Genomic DNA, 26,979 nt, shown 5'->3' with positions numbered 1-26,979 from the left:
CTGTTGTCTTCGAATCTCATAGTACTCCCTCTTTTCTCAATGAGAAATGCGTCCAGTCTCATTTAATAACTAGTTCTAAGATGGATCTGGTAGGGTTTTATCAGTCTTTCTGGGTTCCCTGTTGTCTATGGGCAGTTAAGGATCTTCACAATTTGGTTCTATCCTACATTTGTATATTTAATAAATATTTCTCCCCCTTGTGTACTCTACTATAAATATCAGAGAAACTAACCTTGCCACTCCACTAACTCAGCATTTCATTTCTAGCCAGGTTGCCTTTTCACAGGCTTCCCTTATTACCTAAAATACACTTCTCCATGATATCTGCTCCTTAGAATCTTTAGCTTCATTTAAAGATTAGCTTTGAAAACTGAAAGATCAATTTTGAAACTTTCCCTGATTCTCTTATTTCTAAGTCCTCTGTCCTGCATTTTAATTTATATTTACATATTTACATATATGGTGCATTCCCCAGGAGAACACAAAGAGATCCCCTCTTTAAAAAAAAGTCCTTAATACCAAACACAGTCTTACACATAATAAACAATACTCTTTTAAAATGAATTTTAAAAAAATTAACAAGCATTTATTTTTCTCTCCCTTCTACTGCCCCTCCCCACTGAAAAAACAAAACCCTAATAACAAATATGCTCAAACAAAACAAAATCTGGGTCAAAAAAAATGTCACTGAATTCCTTTCTAAAATAACTTCAACACCCACAGTTTGAGTACCCTGACCTTCCAATTTCTCAACTTTCCTCTACTTCACAATTTCTTTTTTCATTCTACCTCAGTCACCCATTGGGGAAGGTGATCATCTTAGCATTCATCATTCACTCAAAACTATTCTACCTCCAGGATTTTGAAGTCTGATATTGTCTTCTCTGATCATAATCTACAGTTCTTCCATATCTCCAGATGCCTTACTACTATTACAATTTGTTGTTCATCCTCATTGATCTTCAGTACCATAGTACCTGCCCTATTTTTCCATTGTTTACATTTAATAAATTCTCAACCCTGGGTCACTCCCATATATCTACCTTCTCTACTCGTCCCAATGACTGAAGGCTGGAGGAAGTCATGAGACCACACAGATTAAGCCCACTAAAAATTCACATTGTCCAATCTCATTACGGCCCTTATGGCCACACCACAATCAATCAAAGGTTCTTAGACTTAGAACTCCATTTCAGAAGTTGTCTAGTCTGATCCCTTCCTTCAACAAATAAGGAAACTGAGGGCCCTTTAAATGACTTACTAAAGGTCATGTGGTTAGTAAATGACAAAACATGGATTTGAATTGTTTCTCTGACTCCAAATCTAGCACTTTTCCACTGCTCTATGCTGCCTCTATACTTTCATCTATCTCTGACAGCCTTTATTTACATGCTTCCCACACTGTTTTAAGCCTTCTCCTTTCTCCTGAAGCCCTGAGCTTTACTGTCATCCCTCTCTCATACAGCAAATAACTTTCCTCCTATTTTACTGAGAAAATTGAGGTCGAGTTTTAAAAGATACTTTCACCCACTTTCTTCCATTAAAAAAACAAAATAAATCAAAACAAAAAAAAAAAACCCTGTGACATTTTATTTTTAAGTCAAGAATACATTTGAAGAACAGCATAAGAAATTTGTTTTAGAGTCAGGGTAACCTGGATTCCAGTCCAGTCTCTAATATCTAGACTGTGGGCATTACTAACCCTTTGAGTGTTTCCAGGCAATAAATTCCTGTGTTTTAAGACTGAAATTTGGAAAATAGTTGACTCTCTTCATTAGCAGAGGGAATGTCATCACCAAGAATTCCCCACATTGATCACAAATTTCTTTCACAAATTTTCACAAATTTCACAAATTCTTATTGAGTTCTTGCTTACTCTGTGAGCAAGACAGACTGAAGATATAACTACAAAGAACAAAAGTCTCCATTCTCAAAACCCTTACATTCTAATTGAGAAGTGCATATGAAATGTGTGTGTGTGTAAAGCATAAATATAAAGTGAATAAATACAAATACACAGAAAGCAGTTAAATACAAAGTAATTTGGGAGGGTGGGCACTAGCTATTGAGATCAGGAAAGGCTTCATGTAGAGGAATGTGCTTGAATTGCATCTTAAAGAAGAGAGGGACTCTATAGAGTGGAAGTAAGGGATAAGAAGATAAAATCCAGGCCTATGGGATGGAAAATGGAGCCATGAGTGAGTAATATATACTTTTATATATATGATGAAGTCCTTGCCCCGGAAGATTATACTCAATAAGGGAAGGTCTTCTAGGAGAAACAAAATGTGTATATGACAATACGTTATTGTATTACATTACATTTTTAACAGTACTCTCTGGTATGTTAATCTACTTTAAGCCTCACAACAACCCAAGCACATTAGTAAAGTATTATTTTCCATTTTGCAAATGATGAAACTGAGGACCAGAATATTTAAATAATTTTCTGTTTTCTGTATCTGGTCTATCTGGGAGAATACAGTAACGAACTTAGTTTTGCCTAAGTTTGACTTGATTTTACTACCAACTAGCTAGCTGATACCTAGCTAGGTAAACTTGGAAAAATCACTATCCTTATCTGGACCTGTTTTCTCATCTGTAAAATGAGTGGAAGTTGGGATAGATGATCTCTAAGGCCTCTTCAGATTCTGTTATTTTATGAACCTATGCAGTTAGAATATGGTATCTTAGGTTCGAGTCTGGGCTTTATTTACCCCTTGCCAACTGCATAGGTTCATAAAGTCCCATATCTGTCTTCTGTTTCTAAAAAGGTCAAAGGACCTTTTTGGGAGTATAGTACCAAGAAGTCAGAGGTCAAATCTGTAATCTCTGAAAATCAATCCTACTTTAGCTTCCTGTTTGATATATGGGTGGGTAACTGAAATTTCATTTCTAGCCTTCAATTAGGGAAAGCAACTGGTACACTTTGTCTTAAACTCAACATATCCCAAACTGAACTCATCATCTTTCCTTTCAAACTCCACTTCCTAACTTCCCTGTTACTATGAAGGGCCCCACCATACCCTTTCTCCCAGGCTCACTCTCTTCCTCCCCCTCTCCTGCCCCTCCTCGTCCACATCCAATCTGTAGCCAAAGCCACTGCATTTTAATTGTTACAAATCTTGCATGTGCCCCCCTTCTCCTCTCTGCCACTGCCACCACTCTGGTGCAGGAACTTAGCACTTGGACTATTGTTAGACCCTGCTGGTTGGTCTACCTGCCTCAAGTTTCTTCCCTCTCCAGTCCATCTTCATTTAGATGTCAAAATGATCTTCTTAATGCCCAACCCTTCCCCCCCCCCCCCCATGAACTCCAGTGGTTCTTTATTGCCTTTCACATCAAATTTAAATTACCTTTTTTTTGGGGGGGGGTGTAGGGGACTTTTAAAACACTTCATAAGCTAACCCCCTTCTTACCTCTAGCAAACCCACCCACAGCAGGTAGATGTAGTGACCCTGGCCTCCTTGAGTTTCTCTCATAATCTTTATTTCATCCTGACTCTGTGGATTTTCCGGCGCTGTCCCCTAGGCCTGGGATACTCTTGCTCCTCCCTTCTGGCTCCTGGCTCCCCGATGTCCAGCTACAATCTCTCTTTCTACAGGAAGCCTTTCCTGATTGCTCCTTAATGCGAGTGTCTTCCCTCTGCTGAATAATCTGCAATATCCTTGTTTGGGCTTAGCAGTTTGCATGCTGTCTCCCCCAGGTGACTGTGAGCTCTCTGGAGCAGGGACTGTCTTTTGCCTTTCTTTGTGTTCCTAAGGCAGAGTGCCTGGTATACAGCAGGCACTTAAGAAACGCTAGCAGATTGACACATCAAAGCAAAACAGGGGCTTCCTTCTGCCTCTCTGGAAAGGCAGGATTAAACCTCACTGACCCAGAAGTCAACACGCGAATCCAGTATGACTCCACTTCCGGGAAGCTGCTTTCCCTTAAGCAAGATGAACGCCGAACACAAACGCATGCGTACCTCTTCTCCCTGAGAACCACTCCGCGGTGGTGCTCTGGTTTTCTGAGCTACGATTGGTCGGAGTTGGGCCCAGGGGGGCGGAACCGGAAGAACTGTCTTGTTGTGGCACGGCGGCCCGATCGGTCGTCCGGTCCGGGCAGGCCCGGGTCTGCGGTTCGGCGCCATGGGGGAGGCGGAGAAGTTTTACTATATCTACAGCTGCGAGCTGGACATCAACGTGCAGCTCAAGATGTGAGGGCGGCCGCGGGCAGGGCTGGGTGGCTGGGCTGGGGCGAGCAAGAGCCGGGAGCCCAGGGGAGGAGCAGGGCAGACCCCTGGAGCCAGCGGCCGGAATGTGACAGGGGAGGTGCAGGCCCCGCGAGCCTCCCTTGGGGAGGAGGTGAGACTGTCTTCCGCAGACAGGAAGAGGCCATTCTGGTGGTCCAGGGAACCGAGGGGTCACTGTCATCACCATTATTAGCTGGTATTGATGGTCACAAAGGGCACCGCATTTATCATGTCAGGGAGTCTCAGAACAGTCCTGGGAAAAAGGTGCTCTTATCAACCCCATTGACAGATGAGGAAACTGAGGGTGAGGAAGGTGAAGTGACTTGTGCAGCATCACACAGCCAGTAAATGTCTGAGGCCCAAGTGGAACTCGGGTCTTCCCTGACGCCAAGTCCAGCATTTCATTCACTGTGCCACATAGCTGCTTTTTTTTTTTTTTTGAGGGGGGAAGGCAAGGCAATTGGGGTTAAGTGACTTGCCCAAGGTCACATAGCTAGTAAGTGTGTCAAGTGTCTTGAGCTTGGATTTGTACTCGGGTCCTCCTCACTCTAGGGCCGGTTTTCTACTCACGGCACCACCTAGTTGTCCTCATAGCTGCTGTTTAAGTGAAGTAAGGATATTTTAAAAATAAAACTTCAAAAGAACTATGGCTTTGAATTCCTAGCTTCTTTCAAAGCCAGACTTTGGTACCATCTCCTCCTGGAGACCTTTCCTTATCCCCTCAGTTGGCTCACCAGTGCTCATTCCCTTTGGATATTACTTTGTGTTAGTTTAAATTAATTTATCTGACTGCGTATTACCCCCCCCCCCCTTCCCCAGCCAGGAAAATGTATGCTGTCTATTCTTGATGATTGGGACTTTATTTTTGTCTTTGTATTCCCAGTACTTAGCATAGTATATTTTTTCTTAAAGACAGACTGTGATTTAATTGGTGTAGGACTCTCACTGTGAAGATACACCCTCTGCCAGGGCAGATAAGTTACTTTGTAAGTTAATTTGTAAAATTGCGCTGGGTGCTGAGAGGTTAAGACCCTTTCCCAGGGACACAGAGAAAAAAAAATAATAATAAAAATGCATTTATCAAGTGTGTACTGGGCACCAGACATTCTACTGAGTGCTGGAGATACAAAGATAAAGATAAAATAGTCACTATCTTCAAGGAACCTCTCTGAATATAGGTACATACACAACAGATAAACATAGGAACAATGGAGGGGGCTGGAATGGGATGTCATTTGAACTGATAAAGGAGACCAGGTATTTCAATAGGCAGAGGTGAGGAAGGAGTGCCTTCCAAGCATTGGGAATAGCCAACTCAAAGTCACAAAGATGGGAGATTGAGTGTGGTATATAAAGAACAGTAAGAAGGCAAGTTTCACTGAATCATGGAGATTATAAAGAGGATTAATGTGTAATAAGGCTGTAAAGGTAGCATGGAGCCAGTTTGGGAACAACTTTAAATGCCAAATGGGATTTTATATTTAATCCTAGAGGTAATTGGGAGCCACTGGAGTTTTATTAAGGTGGGACCAGAACCCAGGTCTTCCTGATTCTGAGGCCAGCTTTCTATCTGCTATACATAGCTCCCTTGTAGAGAGTAGGCATTTAATAAATGTATGTTGAATTGAAGGGGATTTGAATTTACAGAGTGAGAATATGTAGAATTAGTTTGGAAGTCTGATGTCCCTGAATCGAGAATGGTTTTTGATAATGCATTTTGAGATAGGGAAGTTCCCATTAAGCAAACTGCCACATTATTTATGTAATTATCTCTTTTAACATTAAACCAGTTATGTGTTAGGACACTGCTAGGGAAGTACACATATAATATATCCCTTCCTGTAATGTTATTAATACATATTTCCTTCTCTTTTTCAGGAAACACTTAAAATAATTTCAGTATGCACAGTTTAAAGTCACCTTTCCCCTCCTTCCCACTCCCTTGACCTTCAATACCAAGTAAATACTTTTAAGTACAATGTATATATTATCTTTTGTGCTTTCTAAATATTTTTCACCATGTGTTTTCCCTTCCTTTTTGTGGTATTTGGAAATGAGTGCAAGTTGACCAGAGATTTATTGTTTAGGAGCTCAGCCCAAGCTGACATGATTGCTCGTTTTAGGGTTTTTCTTTGAAAAATATTTCTAATAACAAATATTTTAAAGTAACAAGATTATTTAATTACAGAGTTGGAATGGACTTTAGTAATCATTCATACACTTTGTTTTGCAGATGAGGAAAATGAAGCTCAGATAGGTCATATGATTTACCCAGTATAACAGTGATTTAGTGACCATTATCATTAGTGGAAGAAGTAACAGGCCACATGATATGTAAATATCTTTTGGTCCTTGAAAAGTGACTCATGTTGGGATTTGGAGATACCACATGATTTGGAATTAAAAACTTTTTAAACTTGATTTATTTTTTAAGCATTTATTAACAGCAGTATTTGACGCACTGTCACTCCTGCCTGTGCAGTGAGGAACCAAGATAAAACAAAACAACAAAGCTTTGCCTTCAAGGAGCTTACATTCTGTTCTCTCCTGTCATTAGAAGTAAAAAGGACTTTAAATTGGTTCATCTGATAAGAGTTTATTAAACATCTACTGTGTATAAGAAAGGAACTGAGGCACTGAGTATACAAAGTCCTTCTCCTACCCCAGAGTCCTCAAAAGTATGGCTTTCAAGAAGCATAATTCTTTTAGGGAAAAACAGTTGAGTACAGATAGATAAATTTAAAATTAATACATGCAAAGTGATTTGTGAGGAGGGCATTAGCAGTTAATGGGGGAAAGGAGTGAATCAGAATAGATCTTGCAGTTTATCCTGAACCAAGCCTTGAAGGAAACTAGGGATTCTGAGCAGGAGATGTGAGGAGGAAGAACATTCCAGTGATGGGGAATGAAGGCAACAAGGCAGGAGGGAAACACTGTGGCAGAGGAGCTATATGGTTAGACAGCAAGTAGGCAAGTTTGCTTGGAAGATGGTATGTTTGAAGAGTCTTAAATGCCCCAAAAGGGAAGTTGTAGTTTATCTAAATGGCAGTAGGGAGCCCCTAGAACTACTTGAGTAGGGGAATGACATGGTCAGACCTGTTTTTTAAGCATGTCATTATGGCCACTGTGTAGGGGAGGAATTTTTATTAAACCAGCTTCTTGGGGGAGTTTTAATAAAAAGTCCTTTGGAACCAAGTCCCCTCTCCTGAATGTCAGTAGTTGTTTTTAAGTAATCATTGAATTCCTAATGCATTGTTATGATTCTTTTGCTTTCAGAGGAAGCCTAGAAGGGAAGAGAGAACAAAAGAGTTACAAAGCTGTCCTTGAAGACCCTATGTTGAAGTTTTCAGGATTATACCAGGAGACCTGTTCTGATCTTTATGTTACTTGTCAAGTTTTTGCCGAAGGGAAACCTTTGGCCTTGCCAGTAAGAACCTCCTATAAGGCTTTTAGTACAAGATGGAAGTAAGTATCTGTTTTCTCTTATGTTGTGTGATCTAGGAGTCCCATTTTTCTTTTATTTGTTATATGTATTTTTAGCTGACCTATGGAGAGAAAATTCTCAATTGTGTGCCTATTGACTTTTTATATTCTAGAAATTAACACAATCCTACCATGACAGGATATTTTAGTTATATTATAATTGTGTTAAGAGTTGATGTTTGAATATACCTAGTGTTCAGTGTATTAAAATATTCTGATAAGCACTTTGGATTTAGTTAAAAAATTCAAAAATGGGGCGGCCAGGTAGCACAGCGAGTAAGAGCACCGGCTCCAGTGTTGAGAAGACCTGGAGATCGAATCCCGGGCTCAGATACTCAGCACCACACCCAGAAATAACTGGCCATGTAACCTTGAGCAAGTTACTTAACCCTGATTGCTTTGAAAAAAAAATTCAAAAGCATCCATCCTTCAGATAGATTTTTTTTTTGCACCTGTTCCATATTGCTGAACAAAAACTCGAGTCATCAAGAACCTGGGCTTTATTCATCACAGTCACGCGTTAGGTGTTTATATATGTGGGGATAGATCTCTTTGTCTTTCTATGTTGGTACAGCTCTCTTGTTTAAGGTCAATGACTTTTATCATCCTAAAAGGTGTCAATTCTTTTGTATTAAAATGTAGTTGTGGAAACAATAAGGATTATGTAGTAGATGGTACACTAGACTTAGATTCAGGAAGACTTGGGTTCAAGTCATGCCTCAGATACTAGCTGTGTCAGCCTTCATGAATCACTTGACCTCTCTGTGCCTCAATTTCCTCATCTATAAAATGTTGGCATGGATATGATGGCACCTTAAGTCTATGATCCTATAACCCCCTTCTGCCTTTGTGATTTTGCCTCATAGTTGAGCAAAGAGAAAGTGAGAGAAAAGATTTACTTTTCTGTAGGTTGAATGAATGCTTTTGAAAATTCACATATATAATAATCATACAAAATGCACGGTCAAGAAGGCAAGAAATTCTTTGTTCGGCTTTCAGAAGGATTAAGAAAAGCCAGTGAATTACTAACATTTTTAATATATCCTTTCCTACTGTTTAAAAAGTTGTGATAGGCAAGTAGGATAGCAATTTATGAAATAATTTGCAATTAATGGGATTTAGTCTAGTAATCTAAGAATAGGATGTTTTATGTGACTTGACTGTAGTCAGAGTAAAATTATATACCCTTAGAATCACTGTACTTTAAATCATAAAGGGGAAATAAATACTTTTGCAAGATGAAATGAATTTTAAAATTTTTCTTCAAAAATTCACTCAGGCCTTTGAAATATTTTGCTGAATCATGAGAACACATTTATAGATTCCTAACACCTTAATATTTAGTGTCTAAAAATTGTTATGAGATACTTGAATGGAACCAATTTGTAACTAACAAACAGGAAAATAAATGATGTAAGCTTTTTCATAAAGGTTATGGAATTTGAGCTGCAAAGGACCTTAGAGACCATCTAGGTCAGTGGTATCCAATAGAAACAGAGCATTCAAACATACATAACAATCCTTGTAGGCTTCATGTTGACCTAGAAAAACATGTTTTAACATTATGTTTTATTGAATTTTTATTCTGTTAAATATTTCCCAATTATATTCTGATCTTGTTGTGGGTCACACTACCCAAGCAGCATGCTCTAGGTTAACCCCTCCTGCATTTTGCAAATGGAGAAGTTTGCCTAAGGCAGGGGTGGGGAACCTGCAGCCTGGTGGCCATGTGTGGCCTTCTAGGTTCTTGGTTGCAGCCTTTTGACTGAGTCCAAGTTTTACAGAACAAATCCTTTTATATTTTATATTTTGTTATATCCTTTATTACTAAGATCTCAAGATCAATTTATGACAAAGCCAGGACTGAAATCTTAATAATCTTTCAAGGGTACCATTTTATTTATAGTGAATGCATAATCTATGAATACTTCTTAGGAGAGAGAGAAAAAAAAACATGTTTACTTTCTTTATGATTTTTCCCATTAGGAGGTAATTTTTAGTTTGAGAGTATCAAAAATGCTCAGGTTTTCTGTGTGATTAAATACAGTAGGTTGCATATTTATCATCTAGTTCTGCCCTTCTGATTTCCAGAAGCCCTGTTCTATAGTTTTTAATGGCTATAACCTAAGAGTTGAAAAAGGAGGCTTCACTTCTTGGCTTTGTTGCTGATGTGTTCTTTGACTCTAGCCTAGTTAATTAACCACTCTGCAGTTTGTCTCTTTGGAAAAAGAGAATAATGCCTATTATTACCTTTTCAGCCTGGCTTACTGTGTAGGTAGAAATTAAATGAATTCATTTAATTACTTAAGCTTATCTATAACTTTGAATGATTTTCTGAAGGTATGTGCCTTATTTTTTAAGAACTGCTCAGAGACCATTTAAGGTATTTAGCAACTTTTAGAATTCTCCATAAAATTGACAGCTACCTATAATTATCTCTGATGTTCTTGAAAGGCCAGTGCTATATACAGCAGTTAGTAGTTTGTTTGTTTTTTTTTATTCCATTTTCATTTAAACAAATTGCAGGATATTTTCTTTTCTTACCCATGCTGACTGAGAGCCAAATTTCCTTTGTATTCATTGCATAGCATTGGGATATGCTCCTATGAGAATAATTTTGTGTGAACAGAAGCTTTTTTCCCAAATCATTGAGTGTGTCTTCTGTATATTACTTTGTGATTATAGTAATCACTTGCATGGTATCCTTTTGGGACTGTGGAAAGCTTCTGCTGATTAGGGGAGTTCTAATTATCAAATGATTCCAGTGTCAAGTTTTAAAGTAAGAGGAAGCTGTCAGAGAGAAAGAGCATTAAATTTGGAGTCAGAGGACCTGGATTTGAATTCTAGCTCTTCACTAACTCTGCAACCTGGGGCAGACCTCCTCCTACCCTCTCTGATGTCCATTTTCTTATCTTTAAATTGGCAATCATAATGCCTGCCATGACTGATAGCTATTGTAAAAGACAAATGAGATAATGTATGTAAAGCACTCTGTAAATTATAAAGCACTGTATAAATGTCAGCTATTAAAGGGAAAGAATAGAAGGTAAGAAAAGACTTGACTTTTGTATTATAGGAACAAATGTCCCTGGTGAGGTTAAAGTGATCTTTGGTGGAAAAGAATGTGCCTCAGTTAAAGGAACAGCACTTGTCCATCTGTAATATTTCAAAAATTACCATAGCATGTTATAAAGGAGAAAGATCTTCTCTTTTTCCCTTTTGTAGTGTTTCTTGCAACTTTGTGGAGGCACTGTGAATCATAAAATATCCTGGTGATGAAACATCACTTGCTTGAAGAAAGATATTTTTATTGTAGTTTAAATTTTTTCTGGATGTTTTATTTTGTTTTTATATTAACTTGCCTTCAGTTTGATTCCTTTTAGCTTTGGCCTAGTTTTTTAAGGCCTAGTTCTGTGGATCTCTTCCTATTTATAGTCATTTTAAGAGAAAACAATGTTCAATTCCATTTTATAGTTGGAATGAATGGTTAAAGTTACCAGTGAAATATCCTGACCTGCCTAGGAATGCTCAGGTGGCTCTGACAATATGGGATGTATATGGACCTGGAAAAGCAGTCCCTGTAGGAGGGACAACAGTCTCACTCTTTGGAAAATATGGGTAAGTACTTTCTTTGCCTCTGTCAGAATTTTGACTCCCTTGTCATTGTCTTTGGAGAGGAATGGTGCTTTAAGTCCCAGCATGTGCCTTAGTTGCATGCATGCTGGGAAGTGGATTCAGGCTCAGTGCATTTCCTCGTTATTCATGAGAATGAGAAATTACTGAGCCAGAGGTATGCCTCCTCCAGAGTGTCATTGTTTCCCATTTTCTCCTACTCAGGAGGGCTTTGGTTGCCATGGAAAAACAAATGCAAAACCCTATATTACCTTCTATATCTTATTGACTGACAGCCCTTGAGAAACTGATAAACAGTCCTTTAGAACAGACTAAAGAGATTTTGGCAGCAATACTAACCACTTCTCTATATTCTCCCCACTCTTAACTTTTTAGAGGTAAAACATTTTGCCTTTTTCAATCTGGGTGTAATCAGTAAGCTACCTATGTCATACTGTGGTTCTTGCACAAGGACATAATTTTACAGCTCTTTCATTTTATTTTTAGCAATAGTAGTACCTTGTTTTAAGATATATTCATATTTATTCAGTGTCAAACTGACCTTGGAAAATGACATTTTCATATTTTTAGACAGAAAAGAGAAATGTGGGGAAATGAAATGACCTGCCCATAGTCACCAATTAAGCCCATGATAATTTATCCTAAGTTAATGTTTGTGGGGCTTCCACTAGGACATACAATAATATGATAGGGCTAAGTTTTTAGAAGTCTAGACCATATGCTGGACTTAAGTAATTCCCAGCCTCCTGTAATTTAATTGGCTTTGACAAATATAGATGTATTTTTAGTTCATTGAGCCTTTTATCATAATTCACTTTCCTGAATGTGAAATATTATGTGATTTTTTTGTGTATCCTCTTCCACTCCTCAATTCATTGATTCCTGTTAACATCTTATTGAAAAGAAAAACTACTTTATCTTCTAGCTAATTAGGTTAAACCATTTTGCTATCCCATTTCAAGATGTCTCTAAAATATTAGAATGCATTATTTGTTTTTCATAGCAATATAATTCAGCAACAAGGTCTATAGACATAAGGCAAACTGAACCTGCCTTTTACAGTGTTAAGTAAATTAAATCATTGAGGCTTTCTAAATCATCTGCCTTTTCTCTTGCCTGGCAGAGACAGTATGAACTGTTCCTAGTGTTCCTACAAAGAGTCTTGAACACATCAAAGTATAGATGCTAATCATACCTTTTAGAGTCTGCCTTAGTTCTGAAATGTCTGCATCATATTTCCTTCCCCTTTATTCCTGACCCAGAAGGACTGGTATGCTCTTGTGTGATGTTGTCATATACTGACATTGCTTTTTTTGTGATCTTGTGACATACTGTGAGTGCTGTCTCATGACCCAGTGCTACTCTGGGATTGTTTAATTACAATGCCCTGTACAGTTTGGGTAGCACAATTTCTTTTAAATTTCTTTCCAAAGATGTCCCTAAAACATTCAGGACACTATCAAGCAATTGAATACTTAGAGACTATAGAAATATATTATTTGCTAATATCTATTTTACATATATGTGTCTGTGTGATAGAAATGTATTTCTTTTTTAAAAACTAGTTTCCATAATCAATACGTATTTCTTCACACTTTAGCCACTTTGATTTTTACAGTTTCTCTTCTATGGCTGAGTGTCTAAGCTGAACCAGAGCTTCTCAGTGAACAGCTTAAGAATTACAAGTCTAATTTATCAAGATAAGACCCTGATAACTTCTTTGCCCTGAATGTGAAATGATAGCTTGGAATATTTCTGAGCAGCCAAAGAATAGATTGATCTTTCAGTTGAGTTGGCCTAGGACCAGAGGCAATCTGCAGAAGATTTCTCCTGCAGATGTTGCTTCCAAATGTGAATTTTGAAGTTAGAGCTGTTGCTACCATAGGACAACTTGGCACTAAGAGCAGCAGCAGCAGCTGTTGCTGGAGGCTGGGCCTGAGTCTGGAGGAGAGCCCGCCTGCTGTGCCCGTCTTTCTGTCCTGCCTGGTAAACTTAATTTCCCAAATGGTCACATTGCTGTGTTCTTCTTCTGGCATGCCACCTGGAAACTGGGAAGCTCTGAGCTGAGGCTCCATTAGTGTCACAAGAATGGAGGTGATTTGAGTCAATCATTTTCAGTCACTTGGCATAACCACTTTCCCCCTCCTCACATATAGGTGACCCTTAAATCACCTGGTGAATCCACTTGCTGCCAAATATACTTATTTCTTGTTCATTTGATTTTAACTAGTCAGAGTACTTAATGTCTTTGTTTTTGCAGATATGTTTATTAGTATTAGTCTTTTCTGTTTTCTGTGGCACTGATAGGCTCTAGTTTTCAAGTAGAATAGAGAATCCTACTTATTATATACTATTGCAGAACATCAAGGTAGTATCTATGTAAATCACAGTTCTTATTTTTTTTTTTTCAGATTTTACCTATAGTTAAATATCCAAAGTTTAGAATCCTCCCCATCACTAACTACTTTCTATGTTGAACCTTTAAACCTCCCTGAGATACAGTCACTATATTGAAGCTTTTGTAGGGCCAGACTTAGCCCTTTTTGTTGTGGAAATCACATGCTAGGTGCCTGTTTGTTTTTTAGAATTTACTACCTAAGGACATTATTACTTGAACACTTTACTTTCACATATAAAAGTTTCCAAGGAAACATTTTAGTTCTCTTAGGAAAATCCATAAGGAAACTATTGCTATATTATAATAGTTAAAATGGAAAGCATTTATATTTGTGTGCATGACGGGGTCTTTTTAAGGGAGGCAGCATGGTTTAGTGGAAAGAGCACTGCATTTGAAGTCAGAAAACCTCGATTAGAATCTTGACTTTGCTACCTATTAGGACAAAGCAGTTAGTTTTGCTGTCAGTATTCTGAACTATAAAATGGGGATAAAATAATACCTGCTTGAACTAACTCACTGAGTTGTTGGGAACCACTATATAAATGAACCATTTTTTTGTAGGAATAGTAAGCAGTAGACATTCCTTTGGAAATAGAAGAAAAAAATATAAATTATTTAATAGTATGTAATATCATTTTTGAGAGTATATCTTTTTTTTAGAAGTATAAAATTGAAGTCTATAAGATACCATTGTTTAACCTACCTAGTATTTACAAGTGCATTATAGAATGCGAATCATATATGTCCCAGAACAAAATTTTTCTAGTCTTTATTTAAGGTGACTTAGTACTTTAAATTGAGATGCATTTGTAAGCTGTCAGTGGTTGAAAGGCAAAGCAAACCAATATTAAGTTGGTAGTATGATATGGCAGCCTTATCATCAAAAATCCTTTGAGTCCAGCTAACCAGTTTATTTCATTGTTATAGTCTAGTTTTGGAGTAGCTTCCCAAATGAAAAAAATGATAATTAGAAGAGAGTAAGTATATTTCATTTTAGAATATTTTATTAGAATTGTAGCCTCATCTCTGGACATCACTTTCATAGGTATAGAAAACAAGCCAACTATAGCTTCATCCCTTTTGATTCTTACCCATTATCATATCCTTTGAGGTTTATGGAATGATACACTAGAAGCCTTACTCTGGATCTTTTAATATTTTGTAGATTTCTTTTTTTGTTTGTTTGTTTTGTTTTTGCTTTTTTGGAGGGCAATTGGAGTTAAGTGACTTGCCCAAGGTTACACGGCTAGTTTTTGTGTTAAGTGTCTGAGACCAGATTTGAACTCAGGTCCTCTTGACTCCAAGGCCAGTGCTCTATTCACTGCGCCACCTAGCCGCCCCCTATTTTGTAGATTTCAATATTAATACTTGGATTGTCTGTTATCCTTCATGCTGAACATATGGCTTTTCTAGTCATATGTTCCACCATTGAATTTAGGGTGAATTTTGATATGAGATGTATCATCTTTTGTTAGGAGTTGGAATAAATCTGTTCAAATGACCCCAATTACATGTTTATTTCCTTCAAAATGTTACCACTCTGATATTTCAGAAGGTCCATGATTTCATCTAAATAGGTTTTTCCTCTGCTAACAAAGATCTCAAAAGTGCTACATCTTAGATATTTTTAATCAGCTGCTATAACTAAAAAAAGTCTTCACCTGTTTGTCCATCTTGGTGAATGCTTTGAGGCAGGAGGAAAAAACTGTATATTTAGTGAGAAGAATTTATTTTTTCATAAACAGCTATACATTAAGCACCTAATATTTTCAGAATACTGTTATTTCCTAGTTAAATTACAAAAATAAGACAAGACTCCTATTTTCATGGACTTCAAATGTGGTTAATTCTCAAATACTTTGAATTTTCATTTCATCTCCTTTAACCAGGGTACTTTATATATTGGGTAAAATGTTGAACTAGATGACCATTGAAGTCTCTTCCTGCTCTGAGTTGCTGTAATTTTAAGGAAAGAACTGGATTTGGAGTTAGAGAATCTGGTTTGAATCCCAAGTTTGTTTCCTGTGTGGCCTAGGGCAAATCACCTAACTTCTTTGGACCTTAATTTACCCATTTCTAAAAAGAGGAAGTTAGACTAAACTAGAGGAATTCTCTATGATAAAATGCATATAGATGCCACTTCTGTCACTTATACACATGTATTCTCTTTAATTTATCTAAGCCTTTGGTTTTTGAATGAAATATCTGTGCCCGTAGAGGGGGAAAATGGCATGTGAAAAACTATGGCTATTACATGATTTGTGATTGCTTTGTTAATTGCTTTACAACTCACTATGGACCTAAAAGCTTGGCAGTAGAGACACATTTCTTCTCTGTGCTTAGGAATCTAAACTTTGCCATAATCATCTTCATTCATTTATTTCCTCTACTGATACATGCCCCTTTCCCTTAGCATGTTCCGCCAGGGAATGCACGACTTGAAAGTCTGGCCTAATGTTGAAGCAGATGGATCTGAACCTACGAAAACTCCTGGCAGGACAAGCAGCACTCTCTCAGAGGACCAGATGAGTCGATTAGCTAAGGTAAAGAAGAAATAATTAGAACAGGTGGGAAGCTTTTTACTATGTCTTGCTTCAAGGAATATTACTAATTCTAAGACAGACTTGAAAATGTGGGTAAACATGGAAAAACTTCTGGTAATCAAGAATTACATGTTAGGGTCCTCTTCCTTGTTTTGCTGCACCTTTAAGCCTGCAAATGTAATAAATACCCATTTTGATTTTAGAATTTAAAGAAATGTCTCCTTTTCCCTTCCAAAGATATATTTTCTTAAACAATTGGATTCTAAATTACTTGTAGTAAGTTATATGCATCTCATAATTGCTATTTTTAAATTCCTCTCTACACTTAGAGGGGGGATTAGTAAGTCCCTTCCAGCTCTGAAATTCTAGATTCTAAGTATGTGTAGCTCTAGCACCTGGTACAGTGTCTTGTACATAGTAGGAATTTGTTACTTGATGAAATGAATGTAAATCAAACAAATTGAACAAATATTTATTTAGTGTTTATTTCATATATGCAAGGCATTGTGAACTAGCTGCTGTTTAAGGCTCTTAACTTTTTTTGGGAAGACTGATCTGCTAGCATCTTACTTTTATATCCTGTCATTGGTATGGATGACTCTTTTTGTCTGGAGAAAGCTTCTTTACCAGGTGTTGTTAAAGCAGTTTTTCAACCTGGTGCTTCAAGGTTCATATGGAAGAAGCCTTAATCATGAAGAATGAAATCTTGAATTGGTTAGTATTTGTGCTTCATCTTGAAATTTTTGGTGACTATTCCACTTAATTGTGTTTCTCTTTTATGGAAAATGATACCATAGCCACTTAATGATCAGACATTTTATTTAATATACTGTTGTCAGTTTAAAAAATTTGATTGTCAGTTAGCTTGTCTGTTCAAGGCAAATAGTCTGAGAGTTTGTTCGTTCTTGAACAAGGGGGATAAAAAGTTCTGAAGCAATAAACATGTCTACCTTCTCTTCCAGTGATTTATCATGGCAATAAACTAACTTTTCATTTAAGCTACTCTATGTGTCTTTTATCAAGATAGCTAACCTTGAGTTTCTAATAGAAAACTCATTAGAATCAGCTCATTTATTGCCCTCAGCCACTATAACGTGAACAAGGTTGAATCTCAAGTACAATAAGAGTACAGTGTATGTTGAAACAAAATCTCTTAAATTGTTTCTAGAGATCAGCACTATGATCCATGTTATGGGCAAAGTTCTAAATCTCAAATCTTTGAGGGGAAAAGGACGAATAAGAAATAGACTGTTCTGTAATTGCCCCATTAATCCATTTTGTTAAAAGAATTATTTAGGCTCTCATACAAAGTGTTCCTAATTATTTTTGATGAAAGGATCTGTACTAATTTATTATAACAACCAGCAATGTGACTTTTTCCCCTCTAGCTCTGTTTGCAGAATGCAAGTGTTTATGCTTCTGCCATAGTGCTGTAGTGTGTATGTTTCTTTATTTTGGAGTTGAATGTTAAAATGTGTCCAGACTTCAAAATTTTGACTCTCCTAAAGTTTATATTGTGTGGTTAATACTTAGAAATATTCTTATTTTTGTTTGTCATAGCATATTAGAATTCTTAGAAATCTCACATGTATGCATATATACATGTGTGTATGTTTGTATGTATATATGTACTGCCGAGCTGCTGGAGAACTTGGGTAAGTCTACCCATGTTTCCTTAATTAGTAACAGTGTTAATTTAATACTGGATGTTGTCAGATGCCAGTGTTGTAAAAGAACACGTGTAATAGCATGAATTAATACTCTTGGATGTCTCAGAGTACTTTGATCATCATTAAGTAACAAATCTTATCTACCTCATTTTCTCAGTCTGTAAAATGGGAATGAATACAGACACACACATACACACACACAGTTTCTGATGCTGATTGGAGTCATGTACTTGCCAATATATCTTGTCCCTGTCAGTAGTATGCTTTTTAAAAAATTTCTAAACTGATTGAAGACTTTAGATCATGCTGTGCTGCTACACCCTTTATTACCATTGAGTGATGTCCTCTAGAAGCTAAATTGGAACTATCAAAGGCAATAATTACTTTTTTAGGGGTGACTAGGTGGGGCAGTGAATAGAGCCCTGGCTCTGGAATCAGGAGGACCTGAGTTCAAATTTGGCCTCAGACATTTAACACTTACTAGCCATGTGACCTTGGGCAAGTCACTTAACCCCAATTGCCCTGTTTTCCCCCTTCTAAAAAGAGAAAAAAAATTACTTTTTTAGGGAAAAAAAGGCTTCATGAATGCAGCAGTACTAAAGATCCTGCTTCCTTTCTCTTTGAGGAGTATTTCTTGGTATTTTTGACAAGCTGTTTCATTGATTCTTTTTTTTGTTTGTTTGTTTTTTGGAGGGCAGTTGGGCTTAAGTGACTTGCCCAAAGTCACATGTCTAGTAAGTGTGTCAGGTGTCTAAGGCCAAATTTGAACTCGGGTCCTCTTGACTCCAGGGCCGGTGCTCTATTCACTGAACCATCTAGCCGGCCCCCACTGATTGTTACACAGGAATTGATCATGCTCTCTGAGGTTTTAGAGAGACTAAAATTTCTCCTTTCAGAGAAAAAATTTTCAAAAATAAGTTTCTTTGTCGGAGTAAAATCAATATGTAGAAATTTATTCACAATTTTCGCCATGCTTTTTAATAAATTATCTTATTTGATTTTCACAATAAACCTGTCAGGCAAGTATTAGTACTGGACTTGTAGTTAGAAAATCTTAGTTAGTATTACTATTACCACTACTAGTACTACCACCAATAGATAGCACTTTTATAGTGCTTTAAAGTTTTGGGTTTTTTTGGAGGGGGGAAGGCAAAGCAGTTGGGGTTAAGTGACTTGTCAAAGGTCACACAGCTAGTTAGTGTGGCAAGTGTTTGAGGCCTAATTAGAACTCAGATCCTCCTGACTCCAGGACCAGTGCTCTATTCACTGCACCACCTAACTGCTCCTAGTGCTTTAAAGTTTGTGAAGCACCTTAGAAATAGTGTATCTTTCTATCCTCATAATAGTCCTGGGAAGTAGGTGCTATTATTATCCCTATTTTACAAATGAGGAAACCAAGGTTGACAGAGGCTAAGTGATTTGCTCAGGGTCATATAGTTGGTTATTATCTGAGGCTGAATTTGAACTCAGGTCTTTCTTACTCTGATTTTAATTTTCCTTTCAGAAACAAGCTTGTTAGAGACTCAGTCAGGAAATAGGTATATTCAAACTCTTGATGGTTTTGTGAATTGATCTAACCATATTGAAAAATAATTTGGAAATATACACAAAAAGTAAATGAATTGCTTATCTTTGACTGAACTATACTGTGCATATGTCCCAAGGAGAGCAGTGGAAAGAAAGAAAAATCCAGTACATGACAATATTCACAACACTCTTTGTGGGAGCAAAAAAAAAACAACCTGAGAGTGAGTGCCCATCAGTTGGGGAATGACTAAGCAAAATGTAGTACATGACTCATAAAGTATCATTGCATCATAAGAAATCAGAACCAACAGTAACATACAAACTCAAAATGATTGCAGTGACCAATCTTGTTTCCAGGGAGGGTTGGAGGAATCATACTTCCATCTTCTTGGTAGAATGGTAGGCAATGTGAATATGGAATTATTTGCAGTTACTTTTTCATTTTGTTTTAAGATTTTTATGGTACAAAAGAAGATTCAGTGGGGGAGAGGTATTGTTGGAAAATTATTCTGATATTTAAAAAATAAGCTAAACTTATTCAAAGAGGAAAACAAAACTCAGATCATCATCCTCAAATTCTTTCATTTGTCCTGCTGCCAATTTTTATCTATTTGTGAGAGCTTTTGCCTGCTGGTAAATATGGTTTGATAGCTCCATATGTACTTTTAGCTCTGTCCAATTTTCCATTAAAGGATTACTTTTTCTTATATGATTGTCAGAATCTTTTCCTGGGTATTAAACTGAACAGATCCAAAATCAAAGTCATAATATTTGCCACCAAATTTATCCTTTTTTCCAGCCTTCCCCATTTCTTTTGATAGCACTATCATTTTAGTAATCCAGATTACAACCTTTGAGTCATCCTTGATTTGTTTTTCTTTCTCAGCTCCCATATCCAGTGAGTGGCCAGATCTTCTTATTTCTACCTCCACACATTTTCTCTCTGTTAACCATTCTCTTCTTTTCACTCACACAGCGTGTACCCCCTTGTTCAGAGACTTTTAGTTCAATTTTTTAAGAGTCAAATTTTATCAGTAACTATTGAATTGCTTACTGTTGTCTAAGGCTGTCAAAAACCTTTAGTTCTGTCTTGAGACCTACTATCACAAGTGGACTAAATGAGTTTTTGCCATTTTCAGATTGAATCCTAAAAGCCTATTGATTTATGTTCTGATCTTATTACATGAATCAACAACACCATCTATCTATAGGACTGACCCAAGACATCTCCACTTTCATGAACATATACTGTAAATGCTTTTGAGAAGACAAGGACAGGAATAAGAAACTAATTTTCTGAATCACATAGTAATAGGCTTTTGGGACTATATAAAACTCAGACATTGTTTTGTACAGTTGAAGGTCTACATTGTATACCTATTGAGAAGGTGTGCGCGTGTGTGTGTGTGTGTGTGTGTGTATGTATGTGTATGATAAAGAGCACAGTCATCTCAGTATTTCATATAGAATTCTTGCTCATTCTTCCCTCACAGAGCTATGTCAAAAGGGACCAAACTTAAGAGAAAACATTTTACATTTATTTAGTGATAGTCATAATTACAGATGTCAATAAGCAATATTTTCTTTCTTAGTTCTTAATACTCATTTATTAATTTTTTTTAGATACTTATTTCATCTGACAAAAAAGATGTAGTGTTACTAGAAATAGCACCAATTTAGAAATCAGATAATCTGAGTTCTGGTGCTTGCTCCATTAATGGCTAATTTTCTTTTTTTTTTTAAATTAATTTGTTTGTTTACTTTTTGTTTACAAGATTCAATTCCACAATTCCTTGAGTTTCAAATTTTGTCCCTGTCCTCCCCTCCCCCCTCACCCTATGGCAGTATACAATCGAGTATAGGATCTGCAAATACTTTCACATTAGACATTAGTCAAGTTATAAAGAAGGATTGTATCAGATGGAATGAAAAATGATAAAGAGGAAATGAAATCAAACAAGAAAAAGAAAAAGATCAGGTGGTTTGCTTCAATCTGGATTCAAACTCAGTTCTTTCTAATTCTTTCTCTGGATGTAGACATCTCCATCATGAGTCTTTTGGGATTGACTTATATCACTGCATTGCTGAGAAGAGTCCAGTCTTATCAAAGTCGGTCGTCACACCCACATTGTATCTGTAATTGTGTACAAATTTCTCCTGGTTCTACTTTTCTCACTCAGCATCAGTTCGTATAAGCCTTTCCTGGTAAATATGAAGTCCATCTGCTCCTTGTTTCTTATAGCACAATGAATGGCTAATTTTCTAACCATAAGCAAGTGGCTTAGCTATTCTGAGCCTACATTTCTTCATGGATCACTCTTAGTTCATAGATTTCCACATGAGAGGGATGAGAATTAAGCCGTCTAATATAGCTCCTATTTTGCAGATAAGGAAACTGAGGCTCAGAGTAGTTAGGTGACTTGCCCAGAGTCACAAGTAGTCTGGTTCCTTTGATCTCATATTCTATGCTTTTTTATACCACACCACAAATACTGATTTTAAGGGTGAAGTAAAGTAATACAAATATTTGAAAATTCTTTCAAAATGTTAAAATGTCTATAAATATAAGGGATTATTTATCCATTAAAACTTTTTCCTTTTGTCTCCCTCATCTACCTCTACTCTACCTTTTCAGTATATGCTTGTTTTGTAGGTACTTTTTTGGGCCCTTTGTAGAATAGAGTGCAGGTTTGATACTCTTTCCCTCCATCCCCTTGAAAATGTGTCTGCCTTCCCATTAAATCTGATAATACATGATTAGTTCCCCAAGCAGTTTTGTGGACATGTTATTATTTGGTTCTTAGGGATTCTTTCGATATAATAGCTTTTCAAACCCCATACTGTTTAATTCTTGGAGACTTCAGGGATGGAGGCTCAATAATTATGCCATTATTTCTGTGACAGTATGCTGCCCTTCAGTGCTTTATATTATGACTGTTTGTGAATTCCATAGAAATAAATCCCTGAGCCTAGAAAGAAAAGAATGAGGCATTTGCTACTTTCTTGACCTATCTCTTTCTTGGGATAGGCACCCTAGTGAGGATTACTTCTTCAGAACCAATTTCAAAACAGATTGCAGTTCCATTACCCTGCTGTTTAACAGAATGCAGATTTTCTGTCTGGGAAGATCTAGGTCACTGACATTTCTAGCTTATAAAGAAATATAAGCTGTCATGACAGGAATAAATCACACATCAACATTCTTTCATGAGTTTTACTTTTGGTGGTAGCCTTTAACTTTCATGGAAAGATGACTGGGATGGAGATGATCAGTTCCTATTCCAAATTTGAATGGAATGAACTATTGTCATCTTTATCGTAACTCTTTTGGGCAAGCTTGGCAGTGTGTGCAGTAAGGTCATTGAAGGCATAAACCCTTATATGTGTGCCCTTTTTGCACTTTTACTTTTTAAAGTATTTAAAGTATGCATTATCTCATTTAACTTGGACTTCACAACAATTCTGTGAAGTATGGGAAGTATTTGTATATCCAGAGTTTGAGTGACTTGCCCAGAAATCTCATAGATGGTCATTGGTGAAGCCAGCGTTATAATAAGTCTTGACCTCCTAGTCCCTAGTTCTTTTCTTGATTCACTTTATTTTAATAAGTATTTTTTGACTGCCTGCTATGTGTAAGGTAGGTAATACAGGAGTTATAGAGATGAGTAAAATAATCCCTTTACTTAGAGAACTTACAGTTTCTTATGGGTTGTAAGATAAATACCTGCATAATTTTGGTATAAGATAGAATGCAGTAAGTTTCATAGTAGAATACAGGGAGAACAGCACAAGAAAAGACTTGGAGGTGCGAAGATCAGGACAGTGACTTAATCAAGTTTCATTGGAATGAATTGCATGTGAAGAGGGAAAAATGGTCATATTGTGGGAACCTTTAATGTAAAGGTTTTTTAAATAAATTTTTATTTATAGCTTTTGTTTTTGTATCCCCTAAATGTTTCTGTGTCCCTTTCATTTCCCACATCCAGAGAGCTGTGATATAAAACACAAACTTTAAAGAAAAAGAGGGAGGAAAAACAATTAGTAGAACTGACCAATAACTGAAAAATTCTTAAAACCAATGTAATTTTCAGCATCCCTCGATCTGCGTCTACAAAGGAGTAGGGGGAGGTATCTTTTCATCTCTATTCTTTGAGGCTATGCTTATTCCCTTTAAATTTGGCAGCATTCATTGTTTGTAGCTATTGTTCTTTAGAGTTTTCATTACTGTCGTCATTGTAGGTATTCTTTTTTGACTTTGCTTTACTTTGCATCAGTTTGCTAGTCTTTCCATATTTTTCTGTGTTCTTCATTATTTCTTAAATCTCAGTAACATTCCATATTGTTTAGCCATTCCTCAGGCAGTGAGTATCTACTTTATTTCTTGTTTTTGCGACCACTAAAACTGCTGCTATAAATATTTTGGTGTATGTGAGTTTTTTCCTTTTTATTAGTGACTTGAGATATATGCTCAGTAGTGAAATCTATGAGCCAAATGTGATGGACATCTTTGTTATTATTTTTCTATTCCTTTCCAGAATGTTCCAGCTTATTCTTTTCCCCAGAACATTAGTTTTTTTTTTCCATAAAAAAATTACATTTTTTAAAAAATGCTTTCTTTTTCTTTTATAGCTCACCAAGGCTCATCGACAGGGCCATATGGTAAAAGTGGATTGGCTGGATAGACTGACATTTAGAGAAATAGAAATGATTAATGAGGTGAGTCATCCTTCTTATATACTTATTAATAAGTAACTTGTTTGTTAAATCTTAAACAACAAAAGCAATTAAACTTTATTTCTTATGTTGAAAATATATATGGTACCTATAAATAAATAACTAAATACACACACACTCTTTTTTTTTCTTACTTGCCTGTCTTTTCATGAATATTTAGGGCTAGCAGCTTACATTCATAATAGATTGTATCATTTTATTTTTAAAATAAATGTTTTGATAATTTTTCTGTTCATGCATCTTTAAGGAGAATCTGGGGTCTGGGTAGCTAGGTATCCTGCATACATGAAAATGTTCTATGTTGTCCTCTTAGGACTTGGTACCTAGAAAACTTTTTTGGGACACCTGTGGCTTCTCTATTTGACTTTAGAACCAGGAAGGGGATAGTATATGTCATAGGTATCTCACATCACAGAAATTATGTTTGTAAAGTTTAGTATTTTTATCTTTCTTATTCATTTGCATTCTAAATAATCTCAGACTACCAATGTCAGATAATTTAGTCACTTTATTTTTATGATCCTACTTACTTCAGGCAATTTGTCCCAACTTTAGAATACTTTCTGCTCAAGTAAAATGGTGCCTATTTTCTATACTCTTTACAGAAATCTAACAGTTCTTGGAATATTACAAAGTATCTTGAGCATTTGTTCTTGACCGTGTATAATGAAAATGGCATGGAAAAATCTTATCAAAGGATGAAATTAGTGCAGTTATTTTCAGAATATAAACAGTTTTACTTTTGAATATTGTGCCTCCATGTACCAGATGTTAAGCCTAACATTATCTGTTTGGAGAATGGAAATAACAATTATATTAATCAAATTAGGAGGGAGGAATATCAATTTTGTAATATGGCCCAGCCTATAATGAGCACCACAGGGTCTAGACAGACTTAATTTAGAGTCTCTGAGCAGTTAGATCATCGCATAGAAAAGGAGAAGGTAGTGGCTTTAAGTGTTCTTTTTCTTACAATTAACTCTTATGAAGGGTTTTTTTTTCCTTTTTACTGATTCAGTTCTCTGTTTTTACTCCAAGTCATTATTGTCAATTTTTTTAAAGTAACTATGATGTCAGATGTTACTTATTTGGAATTTGAGAATAGTGAATTCTTTTTTTTCCTAATCATTTTGAAAATTTGCTAGCAATAGACTTTTTTGTTTTTTGAAGGGGGAAGGGCAGGGCAGTTGGGGTTAAGTGACTTGCCCAAGGTTACATTGCTAGTTAAGTGTTAGGCCAGATTTGTACTCAGGTCCTCCTGACTCCAGGGCCAGTGCTCTATTCACTGCACCACCTAGCCGCCCTAGCAATAGACTTATTGTAAAAACTAATTTGGAATAAATGTTTGTATTCTTAAGTACCAATCCCATTTAACATTTAGTAAAATTATTTTCCATTTTCTACGTGTGTTTTTAAATGTTGATTTTAGCAATTCCTATTTTCTTATTTTTATTTACTCAAGATGCTTGCCTACAAATACTCTTTTATGCATAGTTAACTTTGGCTCAGTAGGCTTTCCTAAACTACTGCTCAGTTTCACATTTGGAATTACTCCTGTGATTGAACTGTTAAATATCTTTGTTTTAAATGACTAAACCTAAGAGGTTTTTACTATAGAAACATAAATCTTCTATGCGTCAGTATTTATATAAAATAGTTCTGGAGTGAGATTTGAGAAAGTTGTTAGAATAACAGATACTAAATGTTTTGATGAATGTGGTGATATAAATAAAAATTATAATCTTTCCAGGAAGTATTATTTTACTTGATATCCTGATCTGTACTCTATATTAATGCAAATTCTAAAACTGCCAGGCTTTACTTTATATAGTTTCTTTTTTTTTTATAGAGTGAAAAGCGCAGTTCTAATTTTATGTACCTAATGGTTGAGTTTCGATGTGTCAAATGTGAAGATAAGGAATATGGTATAGTTTACTATGAGAAGGTATGTGACTTGGACCTATTTATGGCCTCTTTAAAACAGATTGGGGGAGAGAATTTTTAAAATTACTGAACATTCCTGCTGAGATGAATTATTTAGTTGTAAGAAAGCAGCAGACAGCTGTCAGCAACAGCTGTTTATGTACATACAAATCAAATAGTATAGCTACAACAAGATTACAGAAGCCAGTCATTCACGTAATGCAGTTCTAGATTACAGAATTCGATAAAAATGCAAGTGATTAAAATTTTTTGATTTATTGTTCTTCAAATTGGAGAGGAAGACATCAGTAATACTCATAAAATTAAATACTGATGTTTCATTAAAATTATGAAGAATCATGCATACTTTTTTTGAATGATAAATTTAATGAGAACAAGCGACTATTTATAATTTTATTTCTCTTGTGGAAAATAATTTTTCTTCATCTCTTAGTGAGTTTTATTGATATACCTTTATGTACTCCACAAAATTTCTTTCTCTATGGAAATGTGTCCAAACTTTTGAAATAGCTAACATAATAAGTGTTATTGTTCTGCTGCAGTTATAAAAAAAAATGCAGAAAAATTACAATGTATTCTGCTTTAGAAATGACAAATTAACTGTTTGTTTTAATATTATTTTTCCTTAAGCTGTTATGTATTCTTTTCCAGATTCTTTAAGAGGTTTTTGTGACGTAAAGCCAGGGAAGATGGTGTGTTTTTGTTAGCTCATGACCATTTTTGGTGATACTTTTGAATTAAAATTATATGATTTATTTCTCTCTTCATTCTATTTTATGGTTTATTTTTACTTTGTGTATTTCTCCTTTT

The 26,979-nt window shown here is 36.1% G+C and overlaps 1 protein-coding gene across 4 annotated transcripts in view; it reads left to right on the top strand.

The window, feature by feature from the left end:
• Positions 1-4,021: 4,021 nt before the first annotated feature.
• Positions 4,022-26,979, top strand: part of PIK3C3 (phosphatidylinositol 3-kinase catalytic subunit type 3) — a 188,709-nt gene continuing 165,751 nt past the window's right edge. For 2 of the 4 annotated variants that reach the window (XM_069075536.1, XM_069075528.1), the window contains exons 1-6: positions 4,023-4,201; positions 7,514-7,702; positions 11,195-11,338; positions 16,165-16,294; positions 24,121-24,207; positions 26,075-26,170. In XM_069075536.1, coding sequence (XP_068931637.1) covers positions 4,134-4,201; positions 7,514-7,702; positions 11,195-11,338; positions 16,165-16,294; positions 24,121-24,207; positions 26,075-26,170 — 714 coding nt within the window. In that variant the 5' untranslated portion in view covers positions 4,023-4,133. Of the gene's footprint in view, positions 4,202-6,115; positions 6,197-7,513; positions 7,703-11,194; positions 11,339-16,164; positions 16,295-24,120; positions 24,208-26,074; positions 26,171-26,979 lie in introns of those variants that run through there. The other 2 variants (XM_069075543.1, XM_069075552.1) reach the window with 2 other exon arrangements.

The sequence above is a fragment of the Petaurus breviceps genome, unplaced genomic scaffold, assembly GCF_028583685.1.
Source record: "Petaurus breviceps papuanus isolate PSGF00001 unplaced genomic scaffold, PetGlider_PUasm1.0 151, whole genome shotgun sequence".
In the NCBI taxonomy this organism is placed as follows: Eukaryota; Metazoa; Chordata; class Mammalia; order Diprotodontia; family Petauridae; genus Petaurus; species Petaurus breviceps.
Note: the sequence above shows the minus strand (reverse complement) of the source record. Positions and strands in the feature narration are given on the sequence as shown.